Genomic DNA, 20,968 nt, shown 5'->3' on the forward strand with positions numbered 1-20,968 from the left:
CCGGCATCGGTAAGTCAAGTATTTCCACACACATACCTTTGGTCACTACCCGGTTATTGGGCACTTGTCCGTCATAGGGGTTGAGGTTACTGGATTCTTTGTTTTCGTGTCGAGACCCGCGGCTCTGAGGTCATGAGAGATGATTTGACTTTTCTACATTTATAGGTACTCAAGGAGACTTCGACAAGGATCAAAACCACAACCTACGGGTTGAGAAGCGACCGTGTATACTGTATAAACAGGTTTTTTTTTGTTTTTGGGCTAAGGATCATGAGTTCAAGGAAAAATCTGAGCTGTGTCAGTAAAAAAAGCAACGCAAGGTACAAGGACAAAAAAGACGGTGGCAGGAGTTATTTATGTTGGATCACCTTTTGTCGGCCAGGTATGGGAACAGTCCTGATTTTGGCAAGGAATCCTGCTGCATTGTTCTGAAAAACAAAGTCGAAGAGCTTACCAGTATGTGTTATACGAACAGTCAATGAAGATTTGAATTTGAATTTATTATTTTTTTTAATTGTCATGAACACTCGCATTTTACACGGCTGTCCCTGTGTCTCATCATGTTGCGCAACCATCACAATATTCCGTTTTAACGCCACTGCAACTGTATACCGCTGGGAATCCTCCAGCTGTTTGTGATACAGTGACCATACCATAAAGGTCAATTCAAATCAACCTTCTCTTCATCTGCAAAGAAATGTACTCAAGTAATAGTAATGTTGCTTTCGAATAATATGACTTCAGTAAAATTAAAAAGTTGCCCTCCAAATAATTACTTAAGAGTGCGAAAGTACCTACTGAGTACCTATTGAGTAACTTCTGATGTATTTATTAAATCGGCGCATGAACGGCAAATAAAATGCAAATAACTAAATACGATATGAATGTGCAAATTCAGATATTGCTGAACAATATCACTTAATCTAAAACATAATAAATTAAATATTTGTAAAATAACAAATTAAGGCCAATTCGGCTCCAAGGAATGGTCTTACACTAGATTGTTTCGACTTGTTAAACAGCACAATACTGCAGTGGATATAAAAAGTATACACACCCCTGTTCAAATGCCAGGTTTTTGTGAAGAATATTGACAAAGACAAATCATTTAAAACCTTTTTCCACCATAAATGTGACCTAAAATTTGTACAATGCAATATTTTTGAGAGGGGAGGTGAAAATAAACAACTGAAATAAACTTGAATGTGATTGATTAGGACTTGACGACCAACTTGCTGCCTTCTTGGCCAGGCCACCATAGCAAACAGATGTTCTGTTCCAACTGGTCTTTTACCTGGTTATATCAACAGTTACTTGTGACCCTAACATAGTGCTAATGTTTGCCATATGCGCAGCCAAAACAACAGCAAAAACATCTGCCACTGCCTGAAAGGTGTTTTCTCAAGTCAGAAGTGGGCTGAAATATCCAAGTTTGGCCAATGACAAAACTAGGCTGCATGTTGAAGCGGTTGTATTTCGTCGTCTGTAATGTAAGCATGGGTCGCGCGCGGCTGTCGTGACTCACTTGCCCCGCGAAGCCCAATAGAAGACTTTGCGTGCACACGTAGATTATTGTAAGGAAGCAAAAGTACGGTTTCTTCTTAACCTGAATACTCGAGTCTACGTAAAAAGTATGCTTCATTAAAACTACTCTTAACAAGTTCAATTCATCCAAAATGGTATTTGAGTAAATGTAACGGAGGAAATGTAGCGCGTTCCTACCCATCTCTGACCATCTGAGGCGGAGCGCAAAAACTGCCATATCTGGATTTTCATGCAAGGGCAAGTCTCGCTGTGCGTTTGCCAATTTGGCAAACTGGCCTGCGCAGTTATACCAGTTACTTCTGTTGACACATGTATCACAATTAAGAATGTTGCGACAGAACGATGGTTGACCTGTGGTTCAGGGATCGGTACAATCACACAACCGTAGAAGTTCCGCTATATTATCAGAACTGCGGTGTTGGCAAGTACTTCGGGACAAATCACACTTCCATTCCTACTTTCCTTGACATCACTTTCGTTGTTTAGGACAAATGTCCTGTACTCAAAAGTACGTGCGCATGTATTAATGCCACCAAAAGCATCCGCAGCACACAACTAAAACTTACCAAAACAGAACCAAATCCAGATGTACCCTGCGGTAGCAGCAACTGTCCTAAAAGATCTGAGAGGAAAGGTACAAATAAATAGGACATCCTGGTTTCTCTTTTAAACGAACACAATTTGTACCTTCTGTACTTTTCAGATTCGCTGTTTGTACCTGTATCTCCCTCAGGTCGTGGACTGGGTTCGGTGAGAACTTGTAGCAGACCATCTGGTTTATACGAGTAATGTTCCACCAACTGGTGTAAAGACAAAAGTCGTATCACCATTTTATACAACATCTTTGATTGATTTTATAAAATGTCGGGCTTTTAATGGTAATTAAAACATTATTTGTTTTTTGCTTTCTGTTGAAACTTGTCAACACTAGCCTGTGTCATATTTTGTCCACAGTTAATGTTAATGATAGGATTCTATGATGGATGACACTTCAGCACTAAAGTCAACTATTTTTGGAAAGGAGTACAGCGTTTCTTATGTCCGTAGAAATCTATGAACTATTGATGACAGCCACTCATGAATTAAGAAAATACTCGCATATTGACAAAAATGTAACGCAAAATCGGAAAGACATTTTTAACCTGCCAAAGAGTGTCAAACTTCTTGCCGTCTGGAATCGAGAGCTTGCCGCTCCTGTCCTCGTCGATGCGGTAATGCATCACTTCTCCTTCATGTAGTAAACAAAGAGCATAGGATCCATTCACATCCCTCTGCCGGATGCTAAAGACAGAAGAAAATCGGACAAGAGATCAAACAGTCGGAAGGAGCTGTGGTTTACTCTGCCAGGCAGGAATTTGCAATCCTATTTTTCTGGACTGAATGACAAAGCCATAAACCTGTAGTCATGTTTATTTGGTCCGAACATGATGCTCTGGACACAGTTCGAAGCAGCTGTGACTATGAACGTTAGAGTGAAACCTGTTCTCTTTCGTCGCCGTTCCCTTGAACATGACCTTAAACTTTCATCCTGACCACTCCCCCTTCGCAGAGCCAGTCTTGTCTATTTCATGTGCCACGTACCTTTACTACCATAAGCAATTCCTAACATACAAAACGTGATGCGTGTTACATTATAGGCATTCACTTCATGATCTAGCAATGTCCTGGAAAGAAAATGTTGGGGTACGGATCAGGACTGGAGTTTCCCTCTTGATTGACCCCTGTGCCAGTAACTGTGTCTGATTCTCTTAATTCCAGTTCCAGAATGAGCCACTCACATCATGTGTTACAATCAAATCATCCATTTAAGAGATGTTTAAAAGTAAAACACTTTCGGGTAGTTGGTGACATTCGCATCTTCGCGTACTGTCGTTCTTCCTCTTTTAAGGCTATTTCAGGAAGCGCTGAACGGAAACCGCTTGCCCGCCTGTATGTGCATGTGTGATCTGTTTCTTCAGCCGACCACGACCTTTTCTCAACTGAAGCATGAGCAGCAAAAATACTTCACATTGTGTTCACGGAAAAAAAAAAGGAAGCAATGTTCTCCACTCCGCTTAAAACATATGCTAGCATGCGTGCACGCTAAACCAATGTTTTTTAAAAAGGCAGCGGCAGCAAAACTGAGTTCGGTTGTACTTTATTAAAGTATTTAACAATGTACTCAGGTTATTTTTTGATCAATCCCCATCCACAAATGCATCAAAAGTCCTCATGTTCTGTTTCCGAAATGAACAGCTGGGCAAGTTCTCCATCAAACACGGCAGGTTCGAGTCAGTCTCGCTGCCGTGCGGCTCCTCAGAAATGATGCCGGCTTTTACGAAACTCGCCCGGCGCTGCCCCCTCGTCTTAGTAAAGCTGTGTTCGCCATCTGTCATCCAACGCTCCCACGCCGCTCGCACCTTCACTTTGAACGCCCCGTCTACGCCGACGTCCAGCGGTCGGAGTTCATTAATCTATTGCTCGAGTTGGTCTTCCGACTCGAGCAATACGGGACGTCAGTGCTCTTCGGTGAAAGAATGCCACCAGCAAAGTTAATTTGAATCTTGAGCTATGTTAAAAAATGTAGTTTATTTGATATCTTAGGAGAAATAAATGGTAAACGGACTGCACTTATATAGCACTTCGTCTACATCTGGGAGCAAATTAGGGTTCAGCGTCTTGCCCAAGGACACTTCGACATGCGGACAGTCGTAGCAGGGATTCGAACCTGTTCTGCCTACTGAGCCAAAGCCACCCCAACATAATCCCATTGGTATCGCAAGACAAGTCCAGATCTGTGTGGCAGAACTACATTTTTTAACATGTCTCAAGATTCAAATTCACCTTGCTGGTTGCATTCCTTAACCGAAGAGCACTGACGCCCGTATTAGTGGGAAGCTTTTCATTTTGAAGGTGGCTTTCGCCGCGGGTTGGCGACTTATTCCCGTAATGCCTAGTATGAACAAAATTAGGGGCGGGGTGATCAAACTTTTCATCACTTTTACGCGTGTTCCATTCAAGTGCTCGTACAGTAAGTGTGCATTAATGCGTGTAACTGCTCGCAATCCCTAGTTTTCCCAAGGCTTCAGTATTGTTTCTAATCCCTACAGTAATCTGATTGATACTGTTTATTTTTCTGTGATCGTGCATGTTGATCCAACACCACTGCTGGCGTGGAAGAACTGTTCCGCACTCCTATCGGGCTATGTCTCGTATATTTTCCAATGCTAATTTCACGAAGTCTGTCAACCACAAATGCTTCTTTCATGTATTTCCAGAAAAAGACGAGAAAATAACAGTGACATTCAAATGTATGGCATCTGATTTAAAAACGGTGACCAAGCGATGGCCTCGCCTTTGTGGAGGCATGTTCGCCTCGTGCCTGCGTGGGTACTCCGGTTTCCTCCTACATCCCAAAAAAACATGCATGGTAGGTTATGGCTTTGATTGTCTGGCAACCAGTTCAGGGTGCACCCCCCCCCCGCCTCTCACCCACAGTCAGCTGGGATAGGCTCCAGCATACCCGCGACCCTAATGAGGATAAGCGGTGTAGAACATTGATGGATGGTTGGACCTGTGTGTGTATCTACAGTAGTATCAAGTGATGATCAAATTAGAATAATTCAAAACAATATTGTATTTTACGCTCTGAAACCCTTTTAGAGGATGGGTGCGCTGTATTTTCCTCACTCAGAAAGTCTAGCTTTGATTGTTTTGGGGTTTTTTCTCCCCCGCATTTACGGCAAACACTCAAGACAGACATTGGCGAAATACTCACAGGAATTTCCCATTTGTACGTGTGCCGTTTTGAAGCCTCGACTCCGAGTCCATCCGAGTTATTTTTCCATGGAACCAAGGCATTCGTTCATGAGCAGTGGTTGCAATCAGCTTCTCCAAATGCGGCCTTTGGCTTATAATGGCTTGTTCCAGAGGTGTTCCCTGCTCAGAGTAGTTATGATTTAGACCCTCTCTGTCGTACAACAATTTTCTCATCAAAAAAGAGATTTTGTCTTGTTAGGTAAAAGGTGGTCTACATGGTAGACTGGAGACTAACCTGCAAGTTCCAGGTTTGTTTCACATATTCCTGGATCAGTTTTTCCTTTAAGTCCTCAAACGGTCCCACCTTGGGTTGCATGTCCTTGGGCCTGTTGCAAGGCTTTTTCAGCCGACACACAAGGCCGTCCATCTCCTGCGAGTGGTAGTCGATCAAATCTATAGGGCTGCTGTGGCTTTTACCACCAGCAATAGCGTAGCTTTCGTTGGATTCTCTTTCAATGGTGTAGTGGTAGCAGCAGCCGGAATGTAATACAGAGAGGGCAAAACCTCCAAAATGGTTTCGACTTTGCCGTAGCAAATACAAGCCGCTACCTGCGCCCGGCTGCTGCAGATGCTCTTCTGCCTCCTCTCTTTTAATGTTGCCATAGAAGAATGGCAGACTATTCACTCTGTCCGCCATCTTAGCCCGCTGACGGCAGCCGACTTCGGAAAGGTCAACTCACAAGGTGCGCTGCCACAATTAACCTAAAATAAATAAATAAATAAATAAATAAAACATATTCCAATACTGACATCAGTTCATTTCACAGTTGGTCAGTCCAATTTACTGCAAATGAAGAAAACAAGTCAAGTTTATTTTGTGTAGCCCTTAATCACAAAAGAGTCTCAAAGGGCTTCACGGGCCCACAGTTGGCAAAGATTGACAACATTCCCCTCATCTAAAACCCCCCAATCAGGCAAGGAAATACTCAAAACCCCATTAGGGGAGAAATAAGAAACCTAAAGAAGGGAATGACCAGGCCGCTATGGATGTCGATCGATCGCAATGCTTCCGGCTTCCGACTACACCGAGTGGACCGCGCCACGGAGCTATCGGGGGCAACAAAAGGTGGCAGAATATGCTTCTACGGTATATCAACGGTGTACCGACGTCTGGGAGCTCAACACACGCTGCAGTCCGGACTTGGAGTCGCTGTTCTGGCACCCTGGATGAATATACAGAGACTGTTACATCCGATAGCAGTTTCTGCGAAGATGTGTGCGTACCAACAAAGACATTTTGCGTGTTCAATAACAACGAGCCGTGGTTCACTGCCAAACTCGAGCAATTTCACCAGGCTAAAGAGGGCGCCAATCGAAGTGGGGACAGAGCCCTGTACCATCGTGCTAGAAATCGGCCGACCAAAGAAATTAACATCGTAAAGAGAAATTATGCAGAAAAGCTGGAAAAACACTTTAGTGCCAATGACTCAGGCAGTCAGTCTGGCGAGGATTAAAATCGCTAACCAACTACAAGCGACCCCCCCCCCCCCCCCCCAAGCGGAGAACAAAAGAGGAACAGCAGACGACTTGAACACCTTCTACTGCAGATTTGAAAAGGACATTTTCGAGTTAGTCATGCTAATTACAGTCTGCTACTGCTTCGACAACTCACAAAAAGTTCACACATTGCACTTTGTAGAACCTATATTTGAAAATTAACTGCCTAAATCTCGGCTCGTGTGTGTGTGCGCGCGCATTTCTATTCAGCACATCTTGGGGACATATGGGAGGGGGGGGGGGGGGGGGGGTTTTACAGTGAGCCTTCTATTCCGATTAAGCCGATTAAGGTTTAGAAGCCCAAACCGAATGGAAATGCTCCATATAAACAACTCCGTGGGAATAAACAGGCAAAATCCGAATGGAATTTCATTCTGTTTCACAGGAGCGGAATATTGCCTTTTGCATACCGATCAGAAGTAAATGTGAGGAAAGTTGCGCCAGATGGCTTTGGTTGATTTCGAACGTAAGGAAGACCTCTTACTGTAGATCTACACAAGTACATGGAGATAGAAGAAGTTGTCAGACGGGCTGCTTCATTATCGCAATACCTGCCAACTAAATTGGGCGTGCCCTAGTTAAAGCAAGCAAACTATTAAAAGCTCAGGATTTAATCACGGACAATAAAGAACATGAGTTCCAAGAGGTCCATCAGGAAATGTGGAATGAGTTGGTTACGGCTACAGCGCTGAGGAACATCCAAGAGTCTCTGCGGAATGTCCCCACCCTTATGCCATTCACTCAAGAAAATGAACATGCGTCTCAACCAAACGCACCAGAAGCATTACAAGGCCCATGCTCGAAGCCTTTCAGCAATAGCCTGGATGGAACCGGCAGCCCCCGATGGTTCGTGTCATCTGGCGACGGCAGGCAGCGAGAAGCTGTGGCCGTGCCCGTTTCGTGCATTTCCAACAAGCGACACCACTAATCCCCGCACAGATGTGAGCTGGGTGTAGAAAAAGCGGTGTTGCGCCACTCGAGAATGATCATCAGGAGGGAAGCGTGGAACATCCTCCCGAGCCAAGATGGCAAGTCACGGGCAGAGAAACTTTGTGCGGGGTGGCATCATGTAACTTTCACAACAGCTTGCTCACAGCCATTGAAAATAGGCAGCTAACAAAAAGATATACTTTGTTGTTACAAAGTTACCTCTCACAATTGGCAACAACTACTTGGCAGGAACAAGAACACCAGTTTCCACCAAGGCTGAACATTCAAAAACAGTATTTACAGAGACAAGGGGTAAAAAGGAAGAGTAACCTATATCTCCCACCCAACATCATTCCTCTGAATTTTTCCATACATATTTAACAATCAGAGAAATTAAACTTATATTTTATACTTACTGTATTTTTCCTGTAGTGAGGAATTTAATCAGAATCCAACACTGTAAGCAACATGGCAGCGGGTCCGATTCAGCTGGCGACTGACAAACCAGATAGTCGCCATTGAAACATGAACACGGTTTAAAAAAAAAAAAAAAAAAGGTGGCGCTCTGAAGCTTCCTTATTTCAGACTTCCTGGACAAATGGATGCTTTTACTTCCCCCTTTTCTGATAAGAACACTGAGCAAAGTGTCAGGGCCAATCGGAGAGCAACAGAACAACTGAAAAAAGAAATACGAATGATGAAAGCAAGTGATTCAAATATATATATTTGTTTTTTTTAGGGGGGGGGGGGGGGTTGTGTGTTTGTTTTTTTTTTGGTGGCAGTACGTTGTTGAAGCAGGTGGAATTTGCTTTTGAGAGGAGCGAAGTCATCTTCGTGAGCTCAGTGTTTCAAAAGACAATTTCGGGGCACAAAATATAGATGCTAACTTGTGTTTGAAATTTGAACTGTGCACCATTTCTTTCTGCCACCCAATTTACCTTCGTCACGACTCCGACTCCGGCACATGAGCGCAATGGAGTGCGCTACCGCACGTTGGGATCATGTTCCAAAATAATCATCAAATGCAATGAAAATCCTTTGCGGTCAATGATGAACGACTGCTAAAAGGGTATAAATGCCAGAGACAGGACCACTGACCTCCGTTACAATTGCGATTAAAGAAGCTAGCCGATATGCCATGTGCGTGTGTTAATATTGAACCCAAGGATGGATGCCCATTAACAGTACAACTCCTATTAGGACACAGAGAGAGGGAGGAGCAAACAGAGTATTTATATACAGTATTAGTATTCGTCCGATAAGACCTGCTCTTAATGAACTTGGACATTCCCCCCCCCCCCCCCCCCCCCATTTGTTTTTGTGCTACGGTTTTGTTTCGTCAAAATAATACTAATACGCCACCATTAACTACTTCAGTAAAAGTAGAATATTGCGGCTTTACTTTCTGCCAAATAAACTGAACAAAATGACATATCTTTGACATCAATTCCACATTATAATATAGCCAGTCAGTCATGCGCAGTGACCAAAATTAGCATTCAGGAAGCGTCAGCTGGCTTTATGTGGTTTCGCAATCTTCAGTTCTCACTTCTTTGAAGAATACAGTTGCTTCTCATAAATGGATTGAATACAGTTGCTTCTCATAATTTCAATAGGGGTCACGGTTGAGATCATAGCAGTTGTAATAATTAGTCAAGTATGAACCTTCCAAGACTTTTTCGCTCAGCCAGTAAAGAAGCATTTGTCTGTCAGAATATGGCACATTTGCTACATTTACCAAGGAAAACTCCTCATAAGTGTTCTTGATCATTTATTAGTGTCTCTGCCACATAAACTGGCACAGATTGCTCAACACTGTGACATTTCCATATGATGTATCGAAGTCAATCCCCCCCCCCCCCCCCCCCCCTGCAATGATCTGAGCGGTTTGACTTCCTCAAGTTGCTTCTATACCAGTTGAAATCCATTTTCTTCAAATGTGGTCTGCACACCGCAACAGTCTCATTGTGTCAGTAGTAACGTATCGGAAACGTTTTTTTTTTTTGTTTTGTTTTTTTTTTAATTTCAAGAAAAGTGAAGTGTTTGATGAGAATAAGGTTGGCCATTTTTCAACATATCTATATTGCATATACCGGTGGCGAGAAAAAGTCGACGCACACACTTTTTTTTTTTTTTTTTTTTCATATCACAAAAACCTGCCATTTGAACAGGGGTGTGTATACTTTTGATGTCCACTGAACATGCTCACTTTCCCTAATTCCTGACCTCCCAGTCCCGCACCATCTGTCACGTTAACCTCAGACGAGCTACTCAGCATCTTCACCTCCTCCATCTGCCATCCTCAGCCAACTGTCAATGTTTTGATGATTATTTACAATTATATTTGTATAATACAGTATACCCTTGAAATTGTGCTGAACCCCAAGTTGCTCCTGAATGATACTGGATTGACAGTGTATGTATTAACCTTATACTTTCTTATAAGCAGACACTATCAATGGCTGTCACAAAAAAAAGTGGATGCGCAGGGTTATTGTCAATTGTTCTGCCTGTCATTATATGTCACTGTTATACAGAACGGAAAAGCCAAGACAACACCTAATAATCATACTTGGCAAATAAAGATGATTCTGATGAATAACAGCTGGTTCAGTCCTAATTAACGGCCTACAAAAAGGTCTCGTTGCCAAGGTGTGAATCAAGACATATCGCATGATGGGTAAGAGTGAAGTTTGGAGGTGGGAACATGATGGTGTGGGGCTGCTTTTCAGCAAGTGGTACTGGTAAACTTCACATTATTGAAGGAAGGGCGAATGGGGAAATGTAACGTGACATTCTTGACAAAAATCTGCTGCCGTCTACGAGGATGATGGAAATGAAACGAGGTTGGACATTTCAGCAGGATAACGATCCACAACATACTGCCAAGGGAAACTCTCAAATTGTTTCAAAGTAAAAAAAAAAAATAATAATAATAATAAGAATAAGGCTGCTAGAACGGCCCAGCCAGTCACCTGACTTGAATCCAATCGAACATCTATGGAAAGAACTCAAACTGAAGGTCCAAAAAAGAAGCGCACGGAACCTTCAAGATTTGAAGACTGCTTGTGTGGCGGATTGGGCCAAAATCACACCAGAGCAATGCATGCGACGAGTTGAACCTGTCATTGCAAACAAAGGCTTTGTACAAAGTATTAAATGAATACCAGTTGGCGTGTTCAATACTTTTTCCCTGTGTCATTGTATGTATGTATGTATGTGTGTAGTGATGCAGGGAAATGTTTGGGGCTTTGGAGTGTCTTCAGTAGCTTCTGACAAATCGCTGATTTACCAAAGAGCTACATTTCAAAGAGTCTAATGTGCTCAATACTCATCAAGTTATTATTTTATCGGGAGTCTTCGGCTCTGTGACATGTCTGCACTTAAAATGTGTCAAAACAAAATGTGTTGTGTGTTGCGTTCGTCACGTTCTGTAGCGCTCCAATTCAGAAACTGTTAAGATCAGCTCACTTGCATCTTACTTACTGTTGCCGAGTGGGAATTTCTCTAAATGTTGCCTAGTTTATTACTGCCCAAATAAATTGACCAGAAAAGCTCGTTTGGCTCGGTAACGTTGTTGTTTTTCCCCTTCCTCTTCCCTGTGCGTTTACTTGCCTCCCGTCGCTGCGCCACTGTGGCCCACTTTCGCCGGGGAACGACTGACACCTGGTGGACGGCCTCGCGGAAGAACTCGAATCGCCATACGGTGCTACGCGAATAGAGGTCATACTCACGACATGGAATGCAGTCCGCGGTCGTCGTGTCGTCCGTGTTCGGGCCGCAGTACACATTCATTTTTGGGGGGGTCATTCTTCCGAAGAGAAGCAAACCGAGCGGATAAGCAGCGGGACGCTTGTCGACGTTTCCGTCCCGTAGCCGCGGGATTCCTCTACCACTTCCTATTGGCCGGACGCACCGGCACGAGGTCGTTCGGACGACCAATGATGCCGGAGCACACTTCGCGCTGAGCATTTTTATTTATTTTTTTTATTTTTTATTTTTCAATTTTATTTATTTTTTTGCACAGTTACCCCACTTCAATGTTTAAGGTCATCAAACAAATCTAACCCCATTTCCTTGTTAAATATTAAATTAACCGTGGCTAAACTGGCTTTTTGGTACATTTTCATTGACCACGCCCAAACCTGATGACCTCCATGTTCAATCAAGAAATCGCTTCATTAAACAGAACCCGTTTGACAAACGAAAGAAAAAGAGCTCAAAACGCCACAATCCAAGTAAATTCAACAAAAGACAAGAGATGAAGTATTTGATCTAATCGGTCGGGAAATGGTTACAAAGTCATTTCTAAAGATTCCAGCAAACCACAGTGAAAGTCGTTATCCTCAAATGGAGAAAACGTGGAACGGTGGTGAACCTTCCCAAGCGTGGCCAGCCTACAAAAATGACAGGTGGCAAAAAAGACTGAGAACGTTGAGGAATGCTCATCAAACACGTGTTTGGAACATCCCACAGGTGAACAGACTCATTGGGAACAGGTGGGTGCCGTGATTGGGTAGAAAAGGAGCGTCCCTCAATTGCTCAGTCATGCACAAGCAAAGACGGGGCGAGGTTCACCTCTTTGTGAACAAGTGTGTGAGAAAATAGTCCAACAGTTTAAGGACAATGTTCCTCACCGTACAATTGCAAGGAATTGAGGGATTTCATCCTCTACGGTCCATCGTATCATCAAAAGGTTCAGAGAATCTGGAGAAATCACTGCATGGAAGCGGCGAGGCCCAAAACCAACATTGAATGCCCGTGACCTTCTATCCCTCAGGCGGCACTGCATCAAAAACCGACATCAATGTGGAAAGGATATCACCACTTGGACTCGGAAACGAAAACCAATGTCAGTAAATACAGTTCAGTGCAACTTGAAACTCTACTATGCAAAGCAAAACCCATTTATCAACAACACCCAGAAACGCCGCCGGCTTCTCTGGGCCCGAGCTCATCTAAGGTGGATTGATGAAAAGTGGAAAAGTGTTCTGTGGTCCGACGAGTCCACATTTCAAATTGTTTTGGGAAATTGTGGACGTCGTGTCCTCCGGGCCAAAGACGAAAATAACCATCCAGACTGTTATGGACGCAAAGTTCAAAAGCCAGCATCTGTGATGGTATGGGGCTGTCTTAGTGCCAATGACAGGGGTAACTTACACATCTGTGAAGGCACCATTCATGCTGAAAGGTACATACAGGTTTTGGAGAAACATATGCTGCCATCCAAGCAACGTGTTTTTCACGGACGCCCCTGCTTATTTCAGCAAGACAATGCCGAACCACATTCTGCACGTGTTACAACAGCGCGGCTTCGTCGTAAATGAGGGCGGGTGCTCGACTGGCCTGCCTGCAGTCCAGACCCGTCTCCCCTTGAAAATGTGTGGCTCATTATGAAGCGTTAAATACGACAACGGAGACTCCGGACTGTTGGAGAGCTGACCTTTTTTTTCCTTTTCTTTTTGGGGCAACTCTGATGAACATTTTTGCCCCCACAGACGGGAACTTTGCCTCAAATAGGGGCACTTCTCCAAAAAATGGGGAGAACCCCCACCCACACACACACAGACACCCGTCCCACCACCTCTGTTTTCCAGGTAAAAGACCAGTTAAAAGAGAAACTCTCTTTGCAATGGAGACCTGGCCAAGAAGTCCAAGTCAATCACATTCAAGTTTATTTCAGTATTTTATTTACACTTCCCCTCTTAAAGAGATACAAAAATAAATCAGTTGAGTTCTACAAATTCTAGGTCATATTAATGGTGGAAAAAACTCCTCAGCCTCCCTGTTAAGGTCTATTCAGGGGTGCTGGAGAGGTATCGGTCCGTTGTGGTTAAGAAGGAGCTGAGCCGAAAGGCGAAGCTCTCGATTTACCGTTCCTACCCTCACCTATGGTCACGAGCTGCGGGTCGTGACCCAAAGAACGAGATCCCGGATACGAGCGGCCGAAATGAGTTTCCTCCGCGGGGTGTCCGGACTCTCCCTTAGAGATCGGGCGAGAAGCTCGGTCATCCGGGAGGATCTCAGAGTAGAGCCGCTGCTCCTCCACATCGAGAGTAGCCAGATGAGAGACCCCGGGGACAATCGCAGCCAATCGCAGGGCACATACAAACAAACAATCATTCGCACTCACATTCATACCTATGGGCAATTTAGAGTCTTCAGTTAACCTACCATGCATGTTTTGGGGATGTGGGAGGAAACACGCCCGCGGCCCTTGTGAGGAGAAGCAGTACGGAAAACGAATGAATGACACGTTTGAGACTACTGCAGAATGGCTTACGAGCAGAGAGAGTATCGGCTTTAGGAGAAAGTTACATGAATGTTTTTTTTTTTGTTTTTTTTTTGCGGCTAGTTTTCAAATGTTACTAAAATTGTAATCATGGAAATTTCCAAAAGCAACTGTAATTTAAATACCCCCCCCCCCACCCCACCCCGTCATGTAAGGGTTCACAATAACATCAATTTTGTAATTCCGTAATCTAGTTACACGTAATGAGTTAGCCCCTCAACACTGGCGACAAGTTCAACTTGTTTTGTTTGAAAGCTCTCCGCCGTTTCAGTGTTGCGCCGAGCACGGTCGTTACGTCACTGTCCGGGGTTTCCTAGCGAAGTGAACCCTACGGCGTCATGGCGGAGGCCGGTTGTCGGAAGACCCTGGAATGAAATGCCAGCTTTTTTTTTTTTTTTTTTTAAACTGTCTTCATCGACCACAAGCACGGAACTTCAACGTACATCTCAGCGCAAAGGGGGTTTGCCCCCCACCCCCAAGGAATAGAGGAAACTACAGTCCCCAAAGCTCCACTTGAACTGGGTCGTTACGGGCTGCTCTCCCAAACTGGGAGATAGCTAGCCAGCTAACGCAAGATAGCGTTAGCTCTCTGTAGCTGTAATCTCGCAAATTGTTGTTCTTATAAAAGGGGGAACGTGTGGACGCGCCGGGTGGACTTTGACAACAGTTTCATCAAAGGAGCTCAACTAACACAAGGCAAGGATAACTTATTCCGTAGTTTATTGCGAACGTAACCTTACGTTACATGTTGATGTGGTAAAGCCGCGAGAAGTGAGCGGCGGATGAAAACAAGATGGAGAAGTTGGTTTAGCTCATTTGTATATGTGGGAGTTCTAATAAATCATTTGTATTTTCAGTATTCTGCAAAGGATCCCCTTTTTGCAAATTACATTTGCGTGGTGCACCACTCGCAGGTGTCGCCGGGATAGCGCTTGTGACAACAGAAGAAACATCGCAGTGCATCCTCATTAAGAGGAAGCGCAAAGTTTGGACATTTTGTTAGCTTCCGTGCTAGCCTCGTGCCGAATGTACGTTCGCTAACGCTACTTTCCTTGACAACCAGTTTGAACGTTGTGCTAGCATCCTACTGTAACCCACGTTTGCCAAACGAAGGTTAACTTCAGATCATACTTTATGTATGAAACACATAGTATTTTACGCTTTGTGTTGAAGTTATTATTGTTTGTCTTTAAAGTCTCTAGCTAGTACTCTTAAAACTATTGATAACCAGTAGCATACATGGGCATTTCCCTGTAGATATATTAACGACAGCCTTTATGCCGTTAATGAAAGCTATATGTATTTCGAAAGTTGAGTTGTCGGTTCTCCGTTTGAATTTGAAGAGTTAGCCGTGTCTGCACACAACTTCCCCCGCCAATTGCTGAGCATTAGCCGGTGTTAGCAGGTTAGCTCAAAGGTAAACTGTTCCTCTCACCAGATTGGTAACTGTCTCTCAATGAAGCGAGACAAATCTAACAGACACGGGAGTGGGGCGACTATAAGCCTTTGTATTCATCTCGTTGAATACAATTATTTAGACTTTTTTTGGGGGGTGTTTTTTTGTTGTTGTTTTTGTTTTTTGAGCGCCTATGGGCTTTTCTTTCTTTTTTTTGTTTTTTTTTGTTTTTTGTTTTTTTGGGGGAAACGTAAACATGCTATCTTTGCGCAGGCCTGATAGGCCCCAGTCCGGAGGTGCAAGTAGTGGTCCACTCAGTGTGGCTAACGTCCATACATAGATATACTCGTCGCCGTCATTTCTCCGCTCGTCACACTAACGGACTCTTGCCCCGTTGTTGCAGTGACACGGATCATTTTTGACCGTTTTCCATTCCTATATTGCGCTTGGAAATCCATTTCTGTAATAATATTGCCCGTCCGCAAAAGATGAGCTTTGATTCAAGGTTTATCAGTTACAATGCAAGCCGAAACGAAACCTGTAGTTCAGCTCCATCTTTGACACTCTTTACACTCTGAAACAAAGACTGCGTAGATGAAAAGTGCATCGTTTTGTTGCATATTGTAAGATGCTTGTTAAATCATGTACTACTGAATCTCACATTTCAGTTTCACCACGTTATTCGAGGCGGTGTGGGGGAAGTCTACATTCTAGACTTCAGGATGGCAGGACGCAATGAGAATGAAAGTGTCAGCAACAGCAGTGGGGAATCAAGGTAAGTCATACAATTGCCATTGTAGGGAAAAGAACGCAAACTTCCAAATTAATGTATATTTATTCTATGCCAATAGTTGTTAACCTTGTTGGAGGCAGCGAACCCTGCCAGTTTCATGCGTACGTTCACCAACCCCTTCGTAATGTGAATTATTTTTCCTTTCTCCCCCCCCCCCATATTTCTTTCTTTCATATTCAGTAAAATAAATTAACCACCCGTGAGCTGCGCACAAAATGATTGTGAAAACCAACAAATGATGAATTTCACTCATAAATAATAACAAAAAAACAATGGATATAAAAGTATATATAACTCAATGGATATTTACTGCAAATGTAACGTTTGCCGTTCCCCTCGCAGAGATAAGTTCAGGAATGCTCGGCTTCACCTTGGCAAGTGCCACTTTCGTATCATTTTTGCAACAAAATGTATTCCTCCTGTCTGCCATCCTCCAAAAGGACTACTCACGAAGATTTGTTGTAGCAAACGGTAAGAGTATCTCTTAGGCTTTTTAGGAATTGATGACACCAAAAGGCTTAGAGCATTGTTCTGAAAAGTTGTCAGAAATCATACGAGCGGGGACGAGCACAAGACACAGCACGTGTGTCTCGACTTCCTGACGCATACTCATCGAAGCCCTGGGGTTCCATTCAACCCAGGTTAAGAACCACTGTTCTATGAAAATGACAGTTCTGTCCCCATGTACTTGTGCACGTTGATGGTGCAGGTGACCCACACCGGGCACGGATGTTGTCCTCTGGCCCCCGTTACAACAAGTACATTACCGGAATGTACATCATGCCACAGCGGCTCCACGGCTGAACGCGTGCGTGACCATAAAACACGCATGTGCGCGTTCGTAGCTGAACATGGTTTGTCATTTAAAATTGCGCTGTCTCTGGTAAATCTTTTCAGTAATCTTTTCGAAAGTAAAACGGCATTAATGAAACCGTATCAACGCAACACGCCAGCTACTGAGACATGTCATTGCTTGCAAATTTAGACAGCGACTGTCCGAAAAGCTAAAAAAAAAAAAAAGAAAAAAGAAAAGCTTGGCAAATTTAAATGTGTCACAGCAAAGGGTCTGAATACTTATAGCTGTGTGATATTTCAGTTTTTCTTTTTTAATAAATCTGCAAACATTTCAACAGTTCCGTTTTTCCTCTTGTCAATATTGGGTGCTGTGTGTACATTAATGAGGGGGAAAAAAAACTTAAAATGATTTTAGCAAATGGCTGCAATATAACAGCGTGAAAAATGTAAAGGGGGTCTGAATACTTTCCGTACCCACTGTAGTGTACTGTAATAACACACCCAAAAAATAATTCTGCAATATAGCAGGCGATTACTCTCTGTATTTGCCCCCACCTGAAAAAAAAAAACATAAAGGCACTGTGCTGTCCCCTCCTGTCAAGTCCCTGCTCCACAGGGTATATAGACTAGTGATGTTCTGAGATGTGCAGTCTTCCAGGCGCATGTCAGCTAACGGAAGGGGCGTTTCCGCAAAGCGCATATCGAGGCTTACTTCGTTTAGGGGAGAAGTGATGTCGTCCGAAGTCTCGCTGCCCAGCTGTACCACGTGACCGATTCGGGAAGCGCTTTAGAGTTTGAAAAATACTGTACCCCAATTTATTTAGTCTTGCTCTTGGATGAATCACTTAAAAATGGTGATAAGCTGTTATTTCTAAAGAAGCACTTTCAAAGTCCTGTGCCCGCTGAAGCCCATGCCATTTTCGGAAAGTGACACAAAAAACCTTTTACAACCTGACATATCAGTGATGACTCTCTTCCCCACAAGAGTACGTTCGAAAATAATTTATTTTACACTTTGTCGGGAAATTGCTTGGTCAAACATTGTTTTGTAATACATTCTCATTCTCAAGAGCCAAAAAGACACCAAATGCAACGCGTCACATGTGTGGTTCAGATACAACTGCCTGTGATTATGCACATGGCCAAGAGGTGGTTTCGTGTGCACATGAAGCATCGAGAAATGAACCATTACTCGAACCAATGGCTGAAGTGTTATGATGCTTCATGAAGCTTCATCTCGCCATCACTAGTATCGAATACAACCCAAACTTAAAAAAAAAAAAAAAGGGAAAAAGCAAAACACACCCACGACGCAAATCCTTTGATGTCGGTCGAAACGAAGGAGGCGTGAGGCGCACTGACACTTCACAAAAAAAGCTGACTTCATGCGTTGTCAGTTGGATATCCACAAATTAGAAAAAAACTTTCCGTCTCAGTTATTGCAAGACAGATATGAATGAAAGTAATTGAGTCAAGAGGTCGTAAAAATAAACCACTGGGCTTTCATCAATATTATTTGAATGGTTGTCAAATTTTAGGCAATTCTGGCTTTAGAGTAACACCAGCTAACTCTGTACGACATTTTCATTTGCGTTACATTTTTTTTTTTTTTCTTTCTAATTTTACAGCAATTCTGATGATGAATCTGGTTCTGGATCAGCATCTGGATCTGGCTCAGGTTCCAGTTCAAGCTCCTCTAGCAGTAGCAGTCAGTCAGGAAGCAGCGACTCAGGAAGTGGCTCAGACTCTGGCAGCCAGTCAGATTCAGAAAACGAGAAATCCAAGGAAAAGATTGACCCTCCAAATAAGTCAAACATTGATGGCGCTGAGGTACAGTATTTGAACTTAATTCTGTATTGGTTGTTAGTTGTTATAAATGTTTTTAAGGATGAATTATTCAATTTCACGTGTATTTTAATGTGAACATAAGCTGAAACCTAACTAATAGGCTTTACACGATCAGGATATTTGGGGCCAATCACCGATCAGCGAGTTTAAAAAAAAAAAAAACGATCACTGATCCGATCACAAGATGGAGGAATGTTCATTCCACCTGTTCATTTACTCTATATACTTGCGTACGTAATTGCTCAAAAAATTATATTTACAATAAATGTGTGTTACATCTCCCTTTCTTTTAACAACATTCAATAAACGTTTGGGAACTGAGGACCTAATTTCTGAGATTATTTCTTCTACTTTCTTTGTATGAATGGATTGCTTTGGTTGTTACCAACATCTGGTAAAATCTTCAGGTCAACGGGAAGTATATTTAGTGAGAGAAGTATATTTTGTGAGAAAAATCGTGACGTGTTAAATACTTATTTCAGCCACTGTAGTTACGTGGTGGCCTCTGGCCAGACATAACCGCGTACTGGCCTGTCTGTGACGTGCCAATGTGGGGCGCTTGTCCGCGACCATGCTGTGGATAATGGTGTTTGTCTTATCTGTAAGTAGTAGTACATTATAATACAGTAGACAGCCAATCATATTGCAGCGCCTCGCTCTTAACTCAAATTCATAACAACAATCGAGATGGCGCACTCTCTCATTCTCTCGCTCGCTCAGAGAGTGGACAGGAGGGGCGATTGCAGTGGGAAAAAGGCAACTTTCAACCATTAAAACGTGCACTGACCCAAGTCCGACAAAATTGTTAATTCCATATGCGACCTGTTTCGTCACGGTCTCGAGCCCTGTTGTTATGTTTACCTTTACTTTCCACTGACTAATTGCAGTTTTGGAAGTCCAACCCAAGTATCCTAGCAGTCCAACGATCTGCTATGCTCAGGAAACAGCAGCAGCAGCAACAACAGCAGAGACAAAGCTCCTCAAACAGTGGATCTGATGAGGTAATACGCTGTTACTGTGTCTGCCATATCTGTGACTGATAGTGATAGTGGATTGGGAATCTCATATAATTCATTATTGTTAAATTATTCCAGGACTCATCAAGTAGCGATGAATCAGACTCATCAAGCGGATCCAAAAGGAGAAGAAATTCTGGCTCCTCTGACTCTGGATCAGGTTCTGGATCAGGAAGTGGATCTGGATCAGACTCATCTGCTGAGAACAACAGTGATGAAACTGCTTCAGATTATGAGCCCAGTCAACCAACCAAAAGCAGAAAGCCTCCAACTAAGTAAGTAGATTGTTGTCACGAAGGCTCAGACTCTGGGTGTATTTCCCTACTCTGTAATTGTGATGACGTAAATGATGATTTGATCTCCGAGTAACTTAACATGTCACCTTGTACTATTCCAAAATAATAGTCCAACAAATCCAATTTAATTATTTGAAAAATATCTATAGCCCCCTATTTAAGTCCCGTTGGCATATTTTTGAGGTCGGGGATTTAGTCACAAGGTAAAGAAAGCGGGCAGTGAGTGCATTTTCCCTTCCGAAAAAGCAGTTGCCAAAATGCTCCTTGTTAGTTTACAATTACTTACGTTAGTCATCAGGATCCCTCGCCGTGGCCAAGGTCTGTATAAGGAGGTCCTGGTGCCGAAAAATGCGTACTCCACACTGGCTGGCAGCATCTAGCATCACCAGCTAGTTAGCTTAGCTGCTCGTTAGCAATAGCTCTCGTCAATCACCTGTCATGAGGTGTTGAATGAATCTTGCATAACTTTAGCCAATTAATCTGCCGCGTGTCGTAGTCTGCCATGAACACTCGTGCAGGTTCTTCTCATGGGACGCTTCGTTCTACGCTACCGTACAACTGCGCATGAATAGTAAGTCAAACGTGCCAGAAGTAAACAAGAACGTGGCCGGATGACTTTATGCCAAGGGTGTCCAAACTTTTTGCAAAGAGGGCCAGACTTGGCCAGATGAAAATGTATGGGGGCCGACCATTCGGCCTGACATTCCTCGAACCATTACCATTGTAAATTAACATGTAAATATGTAACTACATCAACGGCAT

General features: G+C 43.3%; 2 protein-coding genes across 6 annotated transcripts in view; one reads left to right on the top strand and one right to left on the bottom strand.

Annotated features, from left to right (window-relative positions):
• Nucleotides 1-11,654, bottom strand: part of syk (spleen tyrosine kinase) — a 25,020-nt gene extending 13,366 nt beyond the window's left edge. The window contains exons 1-8 of one of the 4 annotated variants that reach the window (XM_061698524.1): nt 11,505-11,654; nt 5,579-6,045; nt 5,303-5,463; nt 2,688-2,826; nt 2,264-2,345; nt 2,112-2,167; nt 369-428; nt 37-124 (exon numbers count right to left, since the gene is read on the bottom strand). In XM_061698524.1, coding sequence (XP_061554508.1) covers nt 37-124; nt 369-428; nt 2,112-2,167; nt 2,264-2,345; nt 2,688-2,826; nt 5,303-5,463; nt 5,579-5,980 — 988 coding nt within the window. In that variant the 5' untranslated portion in view covers nt 5,981-6,045; nt 11,505-11,654. Of the gene's footprint in view, nt 1-36; nt 125-368; nt 429-2,111; nt 2,168-2,263; nt 2,346-2,687; nt 2,827-5,302; nt 5,464-5,578; nt 6,046-8,186; nt 8,495-11,504 lie in introns of those variants that run through there. The other 3 variants (XM_061698522.1, XM_061698526.1, XM_061698525.1) reach the window with 3 other exon arrangements.
• Nucleotides 11,655-14,332: 2,678 nt separating this feature from the next.
• chd1 (chromodomain helicase DNA binding protein 1) overlaps nt 14,333-20,968 on the top strand; it is a 64,407-nt gene continuing 57,771 nt past the window's right edge. Inside the window, exons 1-5 of one of the 2 annotated variants that reach the window (XM_061697455.1) lie at nt 14,333-14,758; nt 16,127-16,233; nt 18,675-18,876; nt 19,782-19,895; nt 19,989-20,185. In XM_061697455.1, the coding sequence (XP_061553439.1) occupies nt 16,181-16,233; nt 18,675-18,876; nt 19,782-19,895; nt 19,989-20,185 (566 nt within the window). In that variant the 5' untranslated portion in view covers nt 14,333-14,758; nt 16,127-16,180. Of the gene's footprint in view, nt 14,759-14,847; nt 15,091-16,126; nt 16,234-18,674; nt 18,877-19,781; nt 19,896-19,988; nt 20,186-20,968 lie in introns of those variants that run through there. The other variant, XM_061697456.1, reaches the window with a different exon arrangement.

Source organism: Phycodurus eques, chromosome 15 (genome assembly GCF_024500275.1).
Source record: "Phycodurus eques isolate BA_2022a chromosome 15, UOR_Pequ_1.1, whole genome shotgun sequence".
Classification (NCBI taxonomy): domain Eukaryota; kingdom Metazoa; phylum Chordata; class Actinopteri; order Syngnathiformes; family Syngnathidae; genus Phycodurus; species Phycodurus eques.